This window comes from Anarrhichthys ocellatus, unplaced genomic scaffold, assembly GCF_004355925.1.
Source record: "Anarrhichthys ocellatus isolate YVR2014 unplaced genomic scaffold, GSC_Weel_1.0 scaffold40, whole genome shotgun sequence".
In the NCBI taxonomy this organism is placed as follows: domain Eukaryota; kingdom Metazoa; phylum Chordata; class Actinopteri; order Perciformes; family Anarhichadidae; genus Anarrhichthys; species Anarrhichthys ocellatus.
In genome coordinates this window covers 4,738,643-4,754,314 of record NW_022280070.1, presented here as the reverse complement: position 1 = coordinate 4,754,314, position 15,672 = coordinate 4,738,643, and the positions used below count along the sequence as shown (strand labels likewise).

General features: G+C 42.3%; 1 protein-coding gene across 1 annotated transcript in view; it reads right to left on the bottom strand.

Annotated features, from left to right (window-relative positions):
• Positions 1 to 3,026: 3,026 nt before the first annotated feature.
• LOC116394571 (E3 ubiquitin-protein ligase rnf213-alpha-like) overlaps positions 3,027 to 15,672 on the bottom strand; it is a 31,476-nt gene continuing 18,830 nt past the window's right edge. Inside the window, exons 36-67 of the mRNA XM_031867772.1 lie at positions 15,436 to 15,627; positions 15,188 to 15,318; positions 14,945 to 15,102; positions 14,595 to 14,801; positions 14,224 to 14,411; positions 13,983 to 14,103; positions 13,754 to 13,854; positions 13,474 to 13,656; positions 13,098 to 13,264; positions 12,890 to 12,992; positions 12,677 to 12,791; positions 12,313 to 12,520; positions 12,001 to 12,197; positions 11,767 to 11,889; positions 11,568 to 11,678; positions 11,036 to 11,278; positions 10,873 to 10,948; positions 10,755 to 10,789; positions 10,544 to 10,644; positions 10,306 to 10,462; positions 9,931 to 10,105; positions 9,643 to 9,737; positions 9,263 to 9,514; positions 8,043 to 8,175; positions 7,602 to 7,685; positions 7,337 to 7,517; positions 6,828 to 7,029; positions 6,660 to 6,737; positions 6,340 to 6,537; positions 6,020 to 6,109; positions 5,668 to 5,846; positions 3,027 to 5,426 (exon numbers count right to left, since the gene is read on the bottom strand). Coding sequence (XP_031723632.1) covers positions 5,270 to 5,426; positions 5,668 to 5,846; positions 6,020 to 6,109; positions 6,340 to 6,537; positions 6,660 to 6,737; positions 6,828 to 7,029; positions 7,337 to 7,517; positions 7,602 to 7,685; positions 8,043 to 8,175; positions 9,263 to 9,514; positions 9,643 to 9,737; positions 9,931 to 10,105; positions 10,306 to 10,462; positions 10,544 to 10,644; positions 10,755 to 10,789; positions 10,873 to 10,948; positions 11,036 to 11,278; positions 11,568 to 11,678; positions 11,767 to 11,889; positions 12,001 to 12,197; positions 12,313 to 12,520; positions 12,677 to 12,791; positions 12,890 to 12,992; positions 13,098 to 13,264; positions 13,474 to 13,656; positions 13,754 to 13,854; positions 13,983 to 14,103; positions 14,224 to 14,411; positions 14,595 to 14,801; positions 14,945 to 15,102; positions 15,188 to 15,318; positions 15,436 to 15,627 — 4,741 coding nt within the window. The 3' untranslated portion in view covers positions 3,027 to 5,269. The remainder of the gene's footprint in view (positions 5,427 to 5,667; positions 5,847 to 6,019; positions 6,110 to 6,339; positions 6,538 to 6,659; positions 6,738 to 6,827; positions 7,030 to 7,336; positions 7,518 to 7,601; positions 7,686 to 8,042; positions 8,176 to 9,262; positions 9,515 to 9,642; positions 9,738 to 9,930; positions 10,106 to 10,305; positions 10,463 to 10,543; positions 10,645 to 10,754; positions 10,790 to 10,872; positions 10,949 to 11,035; positions 11,279 to 11,567; positions 11,679 to 11,766; positions 11,890 to 12,000; positions 12,198 to 12,312; positions 12,521 to 12,676; positions 12,792 to 12,889; positions 12,993 to 13,097; positions 13,265 to 13,473; positions 13,657 to 13,753; positions 13,855 to 13,982; positions 14,104 to 14,223; positions 14,412 to 14,594; positions 14,802 to 14,944; positions 15,103 to 15,187; positions 15,319 to 15,435; positions 15,628 to 15,672) is intronic.

Here is a 15,672-nt window from a genome sequence, read left to right as displayed (position 1 = left end):
TGTGTGGCGTCTGGTGCAGAGACTCAAAGTGCTAATTCTAGGAGCTGAGGATCTGCTGAAGAGCAGCAGAATGATTAGAGCGCCAGCCGAGCGTAAAAGTCGGCGTTGGAGGGTGGTGGTTGACAGGCTAGCAGAGGAAGTGTTCAGGGTTAGAAGTAGATGTGCCCTTGTGTACGTCCAAGACGCTGGCACTAGAGCACGGCAGAAACCATTCTGTAACATTAGAGCATGTTTACCGGTGACAGCGCTCCAAAGTGTTTCCCTACAAACAAAATGCACGGATTAGCAATTCTGGCTGGTACCCAGCGCCTTTTTCCCCGAAAACAAAAGTCAGTGAAAGCAGCAGGGGGCTTCTTACCAATGTAAATGTAACCTCGGTACCTGACACATAACCCAGTCTTGCCTTTGCTTCATCTTATTATTTGGGCAGACATATTTCTGGGCTTCTCAAACACGCTCTCCTCTTACCATAACAATCAGATACAACGTGTGGTTTTATTGTTATGGAACGCAAAGGCTGAGCGGGTTTGGTATTGAAATTCAAGCTGCAGTTATGAAACAGGTACAGTTAAGATTTCTCTGCCCAAGGTGAGTTTAGCAGCAGGCTCCACTTGGACTGGGGACTCAGTATTATGCTCAAACAGCCTTTTTCCATTATGGAAAGCCCATACTTTTGTAGGTTAACTGCTTACTGCAAAAATGAGACATATAGGACTCGGAGGAGGAGTGTTGTCTGTTATCTGTGCTCTGCTTGCATGTATATCTTACAATGGTGCTGCTGGTAAACCTGCATGTGCATGGCAAAACGCATAAACCCCCTCTGAAATCTTGAAACGTTGTGCCTCTCATAATCCCATGTGGTATGTTCCCACTTAACTGGTAATTGTATTTTCTCTTCACGTATTTAATAGAACAACATGGCAGCAGCGCTCTTAATTTCTTCCTTGTGCTTGGAGGACAACCCGAGTGTTAAGTGCAAGGAGAAGTGCACACAATTAGCTAATATAATTCACAGATGTGCTCACTGAGGTTGTTTTCTCTCTCTCTCTCTCTCTCTCTCTCTCTCTCTCTCTCTCTCTCTCTAAGCATTGCACAGTAGGCTGAGCAACCTGAGAGTCCGGACACGCTCTCTGCTCTCACCCCACTGTGACCTACTTGCACATACATTTCCGATGACGTATTAATTAAAAAACACTAATTTGATAATAATGCAATAACAGCAGCACCCTGAAGGGCTAATTTAAAGAAAACATTTTCCCAGACCGCCAGTAAGCATGTGTAATGCCCCATAGCAAATACAGTAGCCTGTTGGTGTGCTTTCTGAGGTCTCAGGGGTATCTCAGGGTACTGATTTCATACCACAATCATTAAAATCTTAGCTCCCTTTTGACTGGGAGCGCCTGACTGGCGACGGTGCTGGAGAATGATATTGGATCCCCAAGGTGCACACTTGATGAATATCTGAGGCTGTTTTGCAAAGGGTTAAGAGTGAAGCTCCTCCACAGATCAAGGCACGACTCAAAGCTGAACTTTATGTTATTGTAACTGGATTGTGAAGTTCAGAGGGCATCTCTGAAGGGTTCACAGAAACAAAAGTAGAACCCAATGCAAGCGTGAACGGGAGAACTGATTAAAGATTGCTGACCTAGATTTAACATGAAAACTATTCAAACTATTTTGGGGCAACAAAATAAGAAAGCTAAATATTACACACAACAGGTTTGGCCAGACCATCAATAAGGCATTAGTTTGATGAAGTTATAATGATGGGAAATAAACAAATAATCAATTTACAATGATTTTACATATATTCTACAATGCACAGTGATTGCACGTCTCCCGTCTTAATGAATCTGCATAACTTGTAGCCATAGTAGGTTTCTTAGTCGAAGTAAGTCGTATACGACATACTGAATATATTTGAGAGGCTGTGACTGTTAGCCGAGAAGCTAACAAGTTGTGCCAATTAGATGAGGGCTCCGGTGCGATCGTTTGCCTTCCAGAAGCTTTGTAATCCAGCCTTGAACTGCGGTGTCAGTGTGGAGGCTTTGTCAAATAAATTCCATAACGATAAATCCAACACTGGATGTTTGAGAACAGTTATTGTTGCTGTTAGCATACCTGATGCCCATGTGAGTCTGTCGACCAATCAGAGGCTGAATAGACTATTTTTTTTTTTTTTTTTACCAAACATGAATCTGTCCATTATATTAATAGTTCAGTATTGTATCTTTATGCATGGCAGTGGCACTAATAGGCCATCACTCATTTTTCGTTTCCGCATTTATGTTTAAAATAAAAACGTTAATTTGAATAGCTTGTATGCATGATTATCATGCAATTGAAAATGTTGATATTGGCATTGGTATCAGTTGACATGGTATGTTTATAAATGGCAGTGACACGGCCTCCCTACTCACTGTACCTTGCATGTGTTTAAAATAAAGACATGAATATATGAACCTGTGTATTATTTGAAAAGCTTAGTATTGAATGCATAATAACAAGGTATGTTTATACATGGCACTAGGCCCAGTTTAATATAGAACACAATTTCATACAATATATAAATCTCTATCAGTTTGGGGGTCCTTGGCCTGAAAAACGTTGAAGGCCCCTGCTTGAGACAACATCAAAAACACATTTAAGTTGTGGGCTGAAAGGATTGTGGTTTTATAAAAAGCATTATGAAAATGGGTTCTAGAGTTGAACCAAGCATGTACTCAACTGATTTTGTTTTAAATATGGTTTAAAACAAAACCAGATCATTTAAATAGAGCTGGGGTTGCATTTCCCACACTCTAAAATACTGGTTTTGAGTTATTCTCATTGCTCATTTCATCAAAGTTTAAAAGAAGGCACAACTCCGGCTGAAGTCTTGATTCCCTGACCCGGCAGAGCTACTTTGTGGAGAAAAATGCCCATAATTCAGCCAGGGCAGTCAAATCCTCCAACATACTGTAGCTGCAAACCAAAAGAGGTAATTTCTGCACGTCATTCTTCTGCTTTGTTCAAACCCTCATATGCTTGTGACCTGACCCCAACTGTCCATCAACCATGAATATCATTAAATGTGAGCCACGATGCACAGTAATTTTGCCCCCAATTCCTCCTCATCAAGAAACAAAGACAAAAAAACAAACAAACACAGAGCAGGGAAAATAATTTGGCCTCTTTGTGTCCTTCCCTTTGTACTGTTGGCATGGTGGCTTTGAAGCCTACAGAAGTGGAAGTGAAAGCGATTGAACTTGCTCAGTGAGGCTTGTTCTACAGGACCGAGTTGCGCAAATCACGCCTCGTGACCCATTTGTGGGTGTGTGTTTATTAACCTCGTGTACTGTACTTCCACATTTCGGGTTTGCTAATGAGCAGTGAGGACATGGCTAGAAAGTCACCGTAGCCCGGTGGAGTGACAGCTCTGGTTGTCAGTCTGTCAACACAACTATTTTTCATCATGATTTATAAGTTAGATTGCTTGCGTGATCGATGCATTATCTTTCCACGGAGTAAAGAAAAACAAAAATGAAGTGGTATTTGGGGGAAATCTGGGGAACCTGACAGTCTTTGACTCCTCTTATTGATATCATACTGGCTGCAGACTCCCAGAGGGTGGTCGCTGGCATGGCTTACTTTCACAGGCGCATGCTTCCATTTGTCATTGTTATGCTAAACACTGCTTTGGTATAGAGGAAATTGAATTAAGGAGCCGTCCAGCAGCGGTCTTGTTCTTATCATTTCCATCAGCCTGATCAGAAACACATTGAGCTCCCACCAACAGAGGGTCAGAAAGTCACGTAACCTCAGGCCGGCAGCCATTTCCTGAGCACTCCATCACGGATAGCCTCTTCTGGTCTTTGTCAATGATGTAACATGTAAATAAGGAGCATTTTCCTTGTGACCTATAGCAGTAATGCTGTTGAGAATCTACTGTAAAACACTCTTCACAACTGCAGACACATAGAAGGGACCAGCAACAGAAATGTCAGCGTAATGTAACACCAAGATGATCTCTTTGGGTAAAGATAAGTGAGAAAATATGTTTTGTTTTTGTTATTTGGGCAGTACCCTTTAAGCTGAAGACAACGTTACACGACAGACAAAAAAATACAAAAAGACACAATGGAATCTGCTTATGTCCACAAATGATGTTAGTCTCACAGGAGGTGAATCTAAGCACGACATCCACATATCTTGACTGTTCTTGTTGCCAAACCCCTGCTGAGTAAAATCTTGTACTGTCACACTCCACTAGGAGTACAGGATTTAAGACAATTCAGAGCCGACTGAGGAAATGACCCACAACGGCAGATGGAAACATTTTTACTGCTGTTACATGTTGACAAATAACTAGAAATATACTAGTTAGTTGAAATAGACTAATATAAATATTAGTCAGTGTTTAGCAAAGAAGGGGAGGGAGCAGCACTGAGTCACATCAGCATGAAGTAAAGAAGATGCCACATTAGAAATGTGTTATGTAAAACACACAAACAAGCACACAAAAGGTGAAATGTATGATTTATTCTCAGCAGTATGTATTGCCACACAAACATAAAACTAACTAACTAGGCAATATTGTATTCTGTAAATATGCTGAACATTAAATGACAAGTTAAAGAAAAATAAATGAAGTCAAAACTTTAATTCAACTTTAGGAAAAATGTTTTTTTTTTTTTTTTTATATATACAGTTTGTGTAGATTTTTTAAGACAGGGAATTTAAAAAAGTGGAAGAAAGGCAAGTGCAGCTTTAACATACATAAGACGCATAACATGGATACACAAAAGGAATGGAAATGACAAGTGGCTTTGAGGAAAGTGACTTAGGTCTGTGTGATTATTCCACATATTATACCTGAGTAGTATTCAGATTGTCTTTTCTGCCTTTTTTCAGGACAGACAAAAGTTCACATTACAAGAAAAGTGCAAGACAGAAGACCTTCAACTGTATGGAAACGCTCGATACGTTGATGCTCTGGAAAATGGAAAATGAAACAAAAACAGACGAGATAATGCAAAAACTTCAACTCTTCATACAGGTGGGTTGTAAATATGAACTGTCTTTTGTGGCACTATGAAAGCTCAACATTAGTGCTCCTAAAATAGGCACATCTCCTCAGCATAAATAAACACATAACACATTTAGACAGCTTCAATAATGTTGATTCACCATGACTTCACAACTTCATCCGAGGGACTTAATTATGTAAAGTTTAAGACTGTAGAGAAAAAACAACAACAAAAAAAAAAACAACCCGCCCCTTAAGTCTTCATTGTCTCTGTCCTCGCTCCTGCTTGAAGGCCATAATGAACTTCCAGGCTTCAACATACTGGGAGAGGCAGATCTCCGCTGGGAAGAGCTCCTCCACATCAGGGGGGGCGTCCAGGTCTTTGCGCTCCATGTAAGACACCAGTGTGACTTTCAGGCTTTGAAGAGACAAAACATACACTTTATACACGTGATCACATTAAAGCACGCACGCACACACACGCACACACACACACACACTATCTACTTTGTTTCAACTAAGAGCGAAAACACAGCACGCAACAGGGTTTTTCTTCCATTTTTAATGATCCAGCCTTCATTTCAGACACGTTTTTAAGAACTTATAGACACGTGCGATGGTTAGCAAATTACAAATAAATAATGAACATTTTGTTTTACCTCCAGTCAGGCCTGTAGGTGTCGGGTGCATTGGGCTTTTTAAGGACCAGTAGCAGGAACTCGTGCATCTCCAGCAGGAAATTGTCAGCGCTGCTCTTGGAAAAGAAGCCAGTCAGCAGCCGGTGCTCGTCCTCACTCAGGGCCTGTTTGTACGTCTCTGACACTTCCACAAATGGATCCTGGAGAACACAGAGCATGCATGGATTGGGCGAAATAAAGTATAATGCTGCACTTTTATACACAAGTATTGATTAAGTAAAATGTGACAGATCACTAAAACTGCTACTACGAATAATAATAATAATAATAATAATAGCATTTACACCTCCGTATCTGTGTACCGATGCCTTACCCTCTTGAGCCGCAGCATATGTTCTGACTTGAGTGAGGCCAGCAGCTGCCACAGAGCCACGCAATGCTTAAGACAGCACATGCTCAGGGCCTGTGAGCAAAACAGGGAGAACATTAAGTTTTATCTCACGCCTAGCAAAAACAAAGAGCCACACCAATTCAAACCATGTTTGTAAAAGTATAGTATGAGAGCACAAAAGAAAATGTTGCTCTTTGGTGTCGATTTGGCAAATTGTTTGTGTAAAAAAAAGTAACAAAATTGACAGTGGAAGTGGGAGAACGGCAACAGAGTAAAATAATCGGTGTCTCAGATAGGCTGACCTTGAGGATATGCGCAGCCATCTGGTTTCCCATCTGCAGCACCTCCTCCAGGTAGCAGGACAGCTGCGCGTGAGGCTCTCCCCCGGTCGTGGCGAGAAAACCAAGGGCCACTTCCAGCGTGGACAAGGCCTCGCACACCTCGCTGTAAGAGTGCAGCTCCCCCGCCACGGCGAATAGGGTGAGAGTCTGAAGAGGCTCCTGTTGGCACACAGACACCATCATCATCATCTCGTATGAGGGGCTTTCTACAGCAACATGTTTAGTATGCCATGTGATGAATGAAAGGTAGTTCCAGGACTGTAGTGTTTGTCAAAACTTACTTGCTGGACTTTTGCTTTTACATCCTTCAGGATAATCTCATAGTTGCGCTCATGTCTGTTCACTAGTGTCGGGATGCCCTGTGGAAAGGGGACAGAGGAATATGGTGTTTTAGCAATTTTCCAAACAAAAGAGAAGTCATTTCTGTGCTTTGCTTTTAATTTGCTTACATTGAGAGTGATGAGAGGTTTGCCCTGTAGGAAGCGGGAGACGATCTGTTGCTGGATCTTGGGCAAGTCGTACTCGTGAAGAGTCTCCTGGCCTCTCTCAATGCTGTACTGGGTGTTGGACAGAACCAGGGGCATCAGGTCCCTCTCCAGCTCATACCGAATCACATGCAGGTCAGTCAGATCTGCAGGGCTCACTTTGTAGCTGGGGGAGTTATAAACAACCCAGTCAGCCAGTGTATTTTGGGAATGCATCTGAAAACATGCTTTTTTTCTGCTTTCAACTATTTCTATCTTTGACTAGAAAGCTATCTTTCTATCCTTTAACAATCTCAGTAAAAGCAACATACATAAGACGCATATCTATCTATCTATCTATCTATATCTAGATAGATAGATATATAGATATATATAGATATATATATAGATATAGATAGGACAGAAGTTTACACAATGTGCTCTTACAGCCAAACTTATGCAAGTGAGGATAAATGTGGCATGAGCGCCCCCACCTGGTCTCCTCTCCAGTGTGCTTATCCACACAGTACACCAAGTCATTGTGCAGGGCGATGAGGTAGCTGACAAGGGCTGTAGAGCACAGGCCGGGGCCTTGTCGCCGTGGTAACAGCACCTTGAAGTCACTGTTGTGGTCCAGGTCCTTTTGGCAGAACTCAGCTGGGATCTTGATTTCACCTGAAGGACAAAACATTTCAATTCAAGTCGGATCAAGACGTTGGACGGGCCAGTGTTGGTGTAACAAAGTGTGTTTGTATTTACCGTTAGTGGCCAAAGACACTCTGAGCTGATTCCACGTTGTCAGGAAGATGTGGATGTATTTATCATACCAGGCTTTCAGCGAAACTGCACACACGACAGAAACAAAAAAAAAAAAAAAATCATTCCAAGTGTAGACGCGTCAACTAGAGACACAGCTTGCAGCACATTGGTTGGACTGACGTGTGGAAGAGATTCAGCTCTTTTAAGAATAATCAATCATTGTCTCCTTCCAGGTTAAAACAACTCATTCCTTGGCAGGCGGGCTTTCAAACTGTACGTCACCTGCTACTCAGCTACTTTACTATGACATTTCCGAGAAAGAGGTAATTAGGAATTGCGTGGAACTTTTTTTATCTCACGTGTAGAGTGAGTCATACAATTACAAAAAAAAAAAAAAAAACAGTTGGGAACCACTGGCGTAAGGCAGTTAAGTTTCTGTACCTGCTTTCTGACCGTGGAGGAATTCGGCAATGGTGCCACAATTCAGCTCAGTGATGTTTTGAAACTTCTTCACCAGATCTCTCTGGAGTGTGAGGATATCAGGAAGGTGCTTCACCACTCGAAACTCTGCTTCCTGAAATTAAAAAGCGTGGTGTGTTCACATAATCGCCTGTTAAATGCTCTTCATGACCTGGTAAAGCAGGTGAAACTTAAGGAAAATGTGTTGTGTAAGTAAGTCGGTCTTACAGTTTTTGATATAGATATATATAGATATATAGAGATAGATAGATATATCTATACATCAGTGAAGTTTTTATGGCATTTAAGATGCATGATTCTGGTTATTGTGGAACCATAAACATTGAAGTCAGAGGTCCTTCAACGAAAACAAAAAAAAGTAAATGAATGTTATTTAATTAAGTCTGAATTAATATAAATGTAAATATAAAAAACATGCAAAGCAAATTAACTATTATTGATTCACCACATTATGATTTTCAGTGTTGGTGCCCAAATGAAAGCATGGTTGTATTCTAAATGTAATGCTGCAAATAATGATACAGTGGTTTCAATTTTCACTACACTCAGAGTGAAGACCATAGACCCCATAAACCAGAATCTTGTGTTCAGGGAAGACTACAAGACAATCAGAAATGGAGTCGCAAAGAGAGTTATTATTACATTGGTTAAAATACTTCCGGAGCAAATTACAGTTTGCTAATCACTCGCTGCACGTACAGCTTAAATGCTGGAAGCAAACGGTAATAACTGAAGGTGACTCAGTAACATTTTTGATCAAATCAGTGCTTCTTTCATCTGGATCTTGGCTGTGAGTTTAGTACTCCGTCAGTGGATGAATCAAACTTAAACTGCAAAAGTGAGGGGGACGACAGGACCCCCAGTGGAAACCACCCTCGGCTAGATCACTCCTAAAACCATTATGTACTTAAATTTCTTTGAAATAAAGATGTTATGTCTCCTTTCTTTTTTTTTTTTTTTTTTTTTTTTTTTAAATGGCGCAACACTGCAATCGACTGACATTCTGACCTGATTTTAACGGAAATGCAACATATTAAGTCACAAGGAACTCAGTGTACACATGGGCCGCTATGACGCACTGTTCTAGGAGTAACTTCTCCAAAACCTGCTATAAGTAGGACACAGGATTCTTTCGCTGGCTTTCAAAAGTGGACTGCCATGTTTGGTCACTGTTTTCTTACCCTATGCAGAAATCTCCAGAGCACCGGCACGGTTTCCTTGCCATCATTCTGCTCTACAATGTGGGTGAGGCTCAGCAGAGACACTTTCTCCCTGCAGCTCCACACGGCAGACATGTGGATCAGAGAACTTTGGGGAAGGGAGGCCAAGAAAAGACGAGGATCGCCAAACATGAGCTTCATGATTGGGTTGGCTGAGATGCGAGAGTCCGCACGGATGAATGCGTTCACTTCCTTCAGCTGTCTGTCCAAGTGCTGTGGAGGAGACAAATGACAGAGGAGGATGTGTTACATGCACATATTCTACCAAAATGTTTTGCTGAAATGAAATGACGTGCTCCATTTGTTCCCTTTTAGAACAAATTGTCAAAAAGTATTTCTACCTTCAGCTGAGGTGCGATGATGGCGTTGCTCAATTCCATCTCCCATCCATTTCTAGCCTCTTTGGTGGAGAGCACATTGTCATAAGGAACGGGCCCTGAAAGCAAAGACCAGCTGTGCTTAATAGTAGAAGGTAATCCAGTGAATCTAGAGTTCCATTTTTGGAGGGACAAATTGTAACCTAGACAAGTATGTCTCAAAGCATTAGAACTTTATTTTTGCTATCATTATGTTACTCAAAATGTTGGCACAGCACATAATAGTTTAACAGAAGGTTTGTTGTTCCTTACATGTTGGAGGCTGTTTGGGTTCCTGGAGGCTGCTGATGAGCAGGTGAACGGCGCCGACTGCGTCGTCCGTCCCCTTACCCAGAGATCTGATCAGATGTTTCATGTCCTCTTGCAGGTGAGCAAGTAGAAAAGCAGCTGGGTCAGGGACTGGAGGCTTGATGATGGCAGAGATAGACTAGAAACACAAATAAAGTGGATGACTGACCAGACTCCCCCATATTAAACACAAACAGTATCAAGACCGTTATAACACTAGAAAGATGGAGTTTGTATTATTTTGTGAGCATTTGTTTTTTTCAGCTGCACCTAAACACTCAAGAATTTATTGCATGGAGAAAGGACCTCCATTGGAACTGTACTCTTTATTTAAGCTACCTGTGGGTGACTGCAGGCACCCAACAGCATGGCCATGTGGGTGAGCATGCGGACCATGGTGAAGGGAACAAGGGAGATGCTCTTTGTGTCCAGCATGTCTGGATTGTCCCTGCGACTGGGGTCGCCGAGGATGTGGCCTGTCTGAGTGCGGTCTCCCCTGTGACAAGACAATTAATACATCAATACAAACTTTTCAATTATATTCTTTCTCTCCCAAATTAAGTCAATGCCTCCTTACTGCAGCTGAACAGCTTGAAATCCCTTCACAGCCAAGTGGTTTACGCCTCCGATTTCAACACGACAGTCCAAACAAATACTTTTTTCCATGGGCTGGCCGCACTAGGAAAGAAATAGGGTGCAAGAATATGAATTTTTCAAAGTATGAAAAGAATGCTACAAAAAAGAGACTCATTACAAACTCACTATGAGTCAGACTGAACAGTACATACCTCTCCAATCGTGCAGGGGTGACCATTCGGACAATCTATGGGAAGAGTAAATAAAGAATGACTTATAAATAATATTTGAAATTTAAGAGTACATTTCTTTCTTTGTCTGTTTACTTACAGTACCACTGCACCGGTCCCATAGCTTGACGAGCCACTACTAACATGTCGTCCGGCATGGTGGGCAAGAAGGCTGCCTGTGCAAACAGATAAAAACATTCAATTTGCGTCAAAGAAGAGGAGGCCATGTTGCCATCACTGAAAGCAGCTGACAATATACATACCTGCATGTTGTCAGGTTCCATTGCCAGCTGCTGCAGGGGAGCTAAGATCCCCTGGTTCCCGCAGAGCAAGACAGCAGCCAGGTGGATGGTTATGTCCACCAGCACAGATTGGGCACCAGAGGCCCCGGGACAAACAACCAGCGACCTGAGTTGGTTGGTTACCAAAGCCGTCGCAAAGGCCTTCATCCGTGGGCTGGCAAGGAATTTGGAGTTCTGGATGTAGGTCGTCAAGGCTTCCAATTGCTGTAGATACAAACATATATGGGTATGTAGTTTACTAACACAGACAGAAAAATGCCCAGTAAAGAACCGCAGTTTTATGATTGGTTCCCATTCCACAATTGGGAAAAAAAAAAAAAAAAAAAAAGGAAGAGTTTATATTAAAAATGTCTGAAAAGCATATCTGGTGGGCTTAATAGTGATGTTTACTCGATATGGACTGACAAGTTTCAGAACAGTTTCTCATTGGTCATTCGGAAAAATGGGTGTAAACAAATATATCAGCTCATAAGGTCCAAATGTAAGGGTCTACCTCAGGCTTGGGATGGAAGCTAGCATTGGCTTCTCTGTAGAGAGTGGTGACTTCTCTGTACAGTGCCAACAGAAGATAGACTGCTGCACGCTGTGGTAAGCATCTGCACCCCTACAAAGAAAGAGAGCAACAAGACACCCACGTAAACATACATTCAGAAGTCCTGAGACTTATCAAAAAGAAAGTAACGCAACGTTACCTCACAAGTCTCGTCCAGTCCGTTCACTTTTCCCTCCATAACTGCTTTTGCAACAGCATTTCTGATGGTCTTGTAGTCTTCCCCACACACAAGGTACTGGTCTGTTGGAGTGGCTTCCTCATTCTGGGTGGAATGAAAATTGAGTCACATGGTTTAGTTATCGCTGGCATTACATTTTTGATTACAACCTTGCCTTTAGTTGGGCGCTGAAAATCACAATGTGGGTAATCAAACCATTTGCAGCACTTCTTCAGGGAAGAGCCAGCACATCTCGCCCACTTTGAGGAGTTTCAGGACAAACTCCACTCCATGTTGGCTGCAGATATTCCGGATCAAGTAGACACGATACCAGTCGCTTCCACTGCGCCTACACAAGTTCACCGCACTGGTCAGGAAGGCTGCGGTTCCACTTTGACCAGTCTCTTGAGACTCTGCCGTGATTGAAAAGAGAAGGAAGAATAGCATTTTGGTATTATAAAACACACACCAATCACAAATGTCTTTATATTTTTCAGTAACTGGTACAGTATGAGTAGAGTTACACACCTGTGGCTCTGAGTTTTTCTGTGATGAAGCTTGCAGCCAAATCCAGGTCCATGCGCACTCTGGCAACCTGTTGCAGATACTCCACAGTGGCTGTTTCAGCAGACTGACCATGTGATTGCAGGTAGTCTGTCAGGAAGGCACTTTCATCCTGCAGACACACCCGTTGGTCTGCAATGGATCTGAACTGCAACCTTTCGAACATGGAATCCTGGAGAAATGAATAAATATTCTATAAAAGTTGTATCACAAGATACTACAATCCACATGTGTGATTAGCAGATTCGCATTTCATTTATCTTAACAAATGCTGCTGAACAAAGGAGTTTATTTCCAAATATACAGCCGAGTCAGACTTCACATGTACCTCCAGGCAGTTGATGTACAACAAGTAGAGTTCAGTTTTGTCCGTCTCTTCCAAGATGTGGCTCTTCTCAACTGCCACCAGATGCTGCTGTAGGTAATCTTTAACTTCATCGAAGCTTCAGAAACGGTACAATTCATACAAAAATTAGAAACCCAGCTAAAAGAAAATATTCAAATCTCACATTAGCAGGTTTTATCCAATGTGCAACCTCACCTGTACTTCAGCAGGAGTTTGAGCACTACTGACCGAACCACTGGATTTTTATCCACCGAGTCATCAAACGGGGAGAGCACCTTTGTCAGAATTTTTCGATTAACTGGAAATAAAACATGACAAAAAAAAAAAAAAAATGATATTAAGAGCTGACAACATCTGTATAACGAGACAAGGTTGTGTGAGCATGGTTAGAGCAGTGTCCCACCTCTGAGAATGGAAACAGTGTTGGCCTCCACCATGAGAAAGGACAGCAGATGGAGAATGACAGCTGAACAAGGGGGAGAGTTGTACTTGAAGCACACAGTGGACACCAGGTCAATGAAGAAAGCATTGCACTGCTTCCTGAACTGAGCATGTTGGTTGATGAGAATCCTACAGAAAACGAGAGACACAAAAAGCTTTTTGTTAGAACTCAGTACATGCCAGACTCAGAGCATGAAGTCACCTCGATCCTTTGAAGGAACTAGGATACAGCACAGGGTACATCAAAGGATTTTGTGTGTGTGGAAAAAAAGCACATCATATCAGGAACAAAAATGTAAATCAGTTTCCGTTGTTCTAATCCAGATGCAGCTACCAACCTTATGGTATCTGAAGGGACCATGGGGAAGTCTTCGGTAACTGGCTGCATGCAGAGGGGACAGTACATCTGACCAGGGATCAACCACTGTTTGATACAGGCTACACAGTAGATGTGTTCACATGGCAGGCAGAGCGGATCTTGGGGGTCTCCCATACACACTGGGCACAGCGTAAGACCGAACCTGGAAAAAACACAAATAGGTGAAGACACAGGGTGGAGGCAAAGTACAGCAGGGGAGATTCTGATGACATGCGAACAATAGAAACCTGAATTTCTACCTGAAGATGCACTCGATGGCTCCATCTTTGCAGGTTTTGAGCAAACCAATTACTGCCTCAAATGACTGCTGAGTTTTGAGGTCTGAATTTTTTCCCAGTATCTATGAGAGAGTGGATGTAGTACATGCTATTTATGGCAGAGGAATCATTTTGGTTATTGTTGATGCAGTTTTATGGTGATTGGCTGAATTCATAACATTTCTAGTTAGTACAAAGAACCGAGACCAACCTGCCAAAGCCGTTTTGTATGCTCCAAAACTAAAGGTGTCAGCTTCTTCTCCACTTGCTCAATGCCCAACAACATGTGTTCCACAAATAGAGAGAGAGAGAATATCCGATTCCATCCAGCTCTACGAACAGAGAAACACAAACAATTAACCATCCACCTCAATGCAATCTACAGCAAGCAGTATGTACTGCTAACGGCCCCACTTGGACCCTTTGAATATATTTAGTTAAGCTCGACTTACTGGACTCTACAGACGATCGCCTTGCTCCTCTCTCCATAGCCTCTCACGCTGTCCTCTGAGCAGATCAACTCAATGGGAACCTGGAGTTTTTTCACCTGTCTGAGCCAGGCTTGTCTTTGGGCATCTGTGTCCAGGAGTCTAGGCTCCAGGGACTCCACACATGCAAAAGCAGCATACACATCGAGTACCTTGGAGACAGGGGGGGGGGGATATTATCACTACACATAACACTAAAAAGGTGACGTAAATAACATTAAAGTACCAGACATAATTCAATCTTAAAGCCAAAATCCTGCATCCAAATTCAAAAACTTTAAAGTGGAAAAAGAAAAGTATTATTTAAAAGACTTAATTAGTCTTAAGAGGCTCACCAGTTCAACCCCGTCTCTAGTATGATGATTCCTCAAGAGGTGCTGGGTCACCTGGGGCTCAATGCAGATCATTCTGGAGAGGTTCTGCAGCCGGTTCTTGAACTCATGATAAGCAGCATGGACCCATGGAAGAGACATTGCTGTATCCGTGGCATTGAGCTGCAATCGCAGCTCATTGACGCAACAGTTCAGGGCACCACACAGGAGCTAGAAAAGCAAACAATGTGCATTAGTATATACAGTACACACACACACACACACACACACACACACACACACACACACACACACACACACCAAGGAGATGTTGCCTGACAATTGAATGGCTTCAAAAATTACAGAAAAACAACCTGCAGATCTTCCGGACAAGTCACGTTCATTGTCATGGCAATGAAATCATGAAGGTAGAGTTGGAAAAACTCGGCCTGCATCTCTCGGTCTGCTTTCACAATGTATCGTCCCAGTGGTGTCTTCCAAAATAACTCATCAAACTCTCGGTGAGTGTGGCCTAACAGACATACACATTTAATTAACACAACAACATCATGGTGGTAACATGCTATTTACCGAGAGTACCTGATAACAGGCCATACCTTCATGTTGGAACGCATGAACCCAGAGTTCCTCCAGGTAGTCCTTGATCCTCCAGCTGAAGGGCATGCTGCAGCTCACCTTCCTGTCTTGAGAAATGTAGTTCTGTACAAGGATTGTTCTCGTCTCAGAGCTGTGAAAAGAGAAAATATATATATATATTTTTTAAATATGCATGTAACAGTATGTCAACTCTTAGTAATAGTAATTTGGTATCCTTTATGTAAAGTGTAATATCTCCACCACTTACTTGTGGTCCAGTGTTAGGTGTGGGATTTCCAGCAGCTTGTCATTGCCAAAGATATCTAACCACAGCCTCTTGACAAATTCACCACAGTTTCCATCTAGCAGGATGTCCAAGTTTTGGTCGCGGTCAATGACTGAAAGCAGTTGCGCCAAGAGGGGGACAACCACAGCCCGAACACGCTTCCATAAGGTGTGCCTGCCATGATCCCCAAAAAGTTAGCAAAGCTGCGAAAAATATATA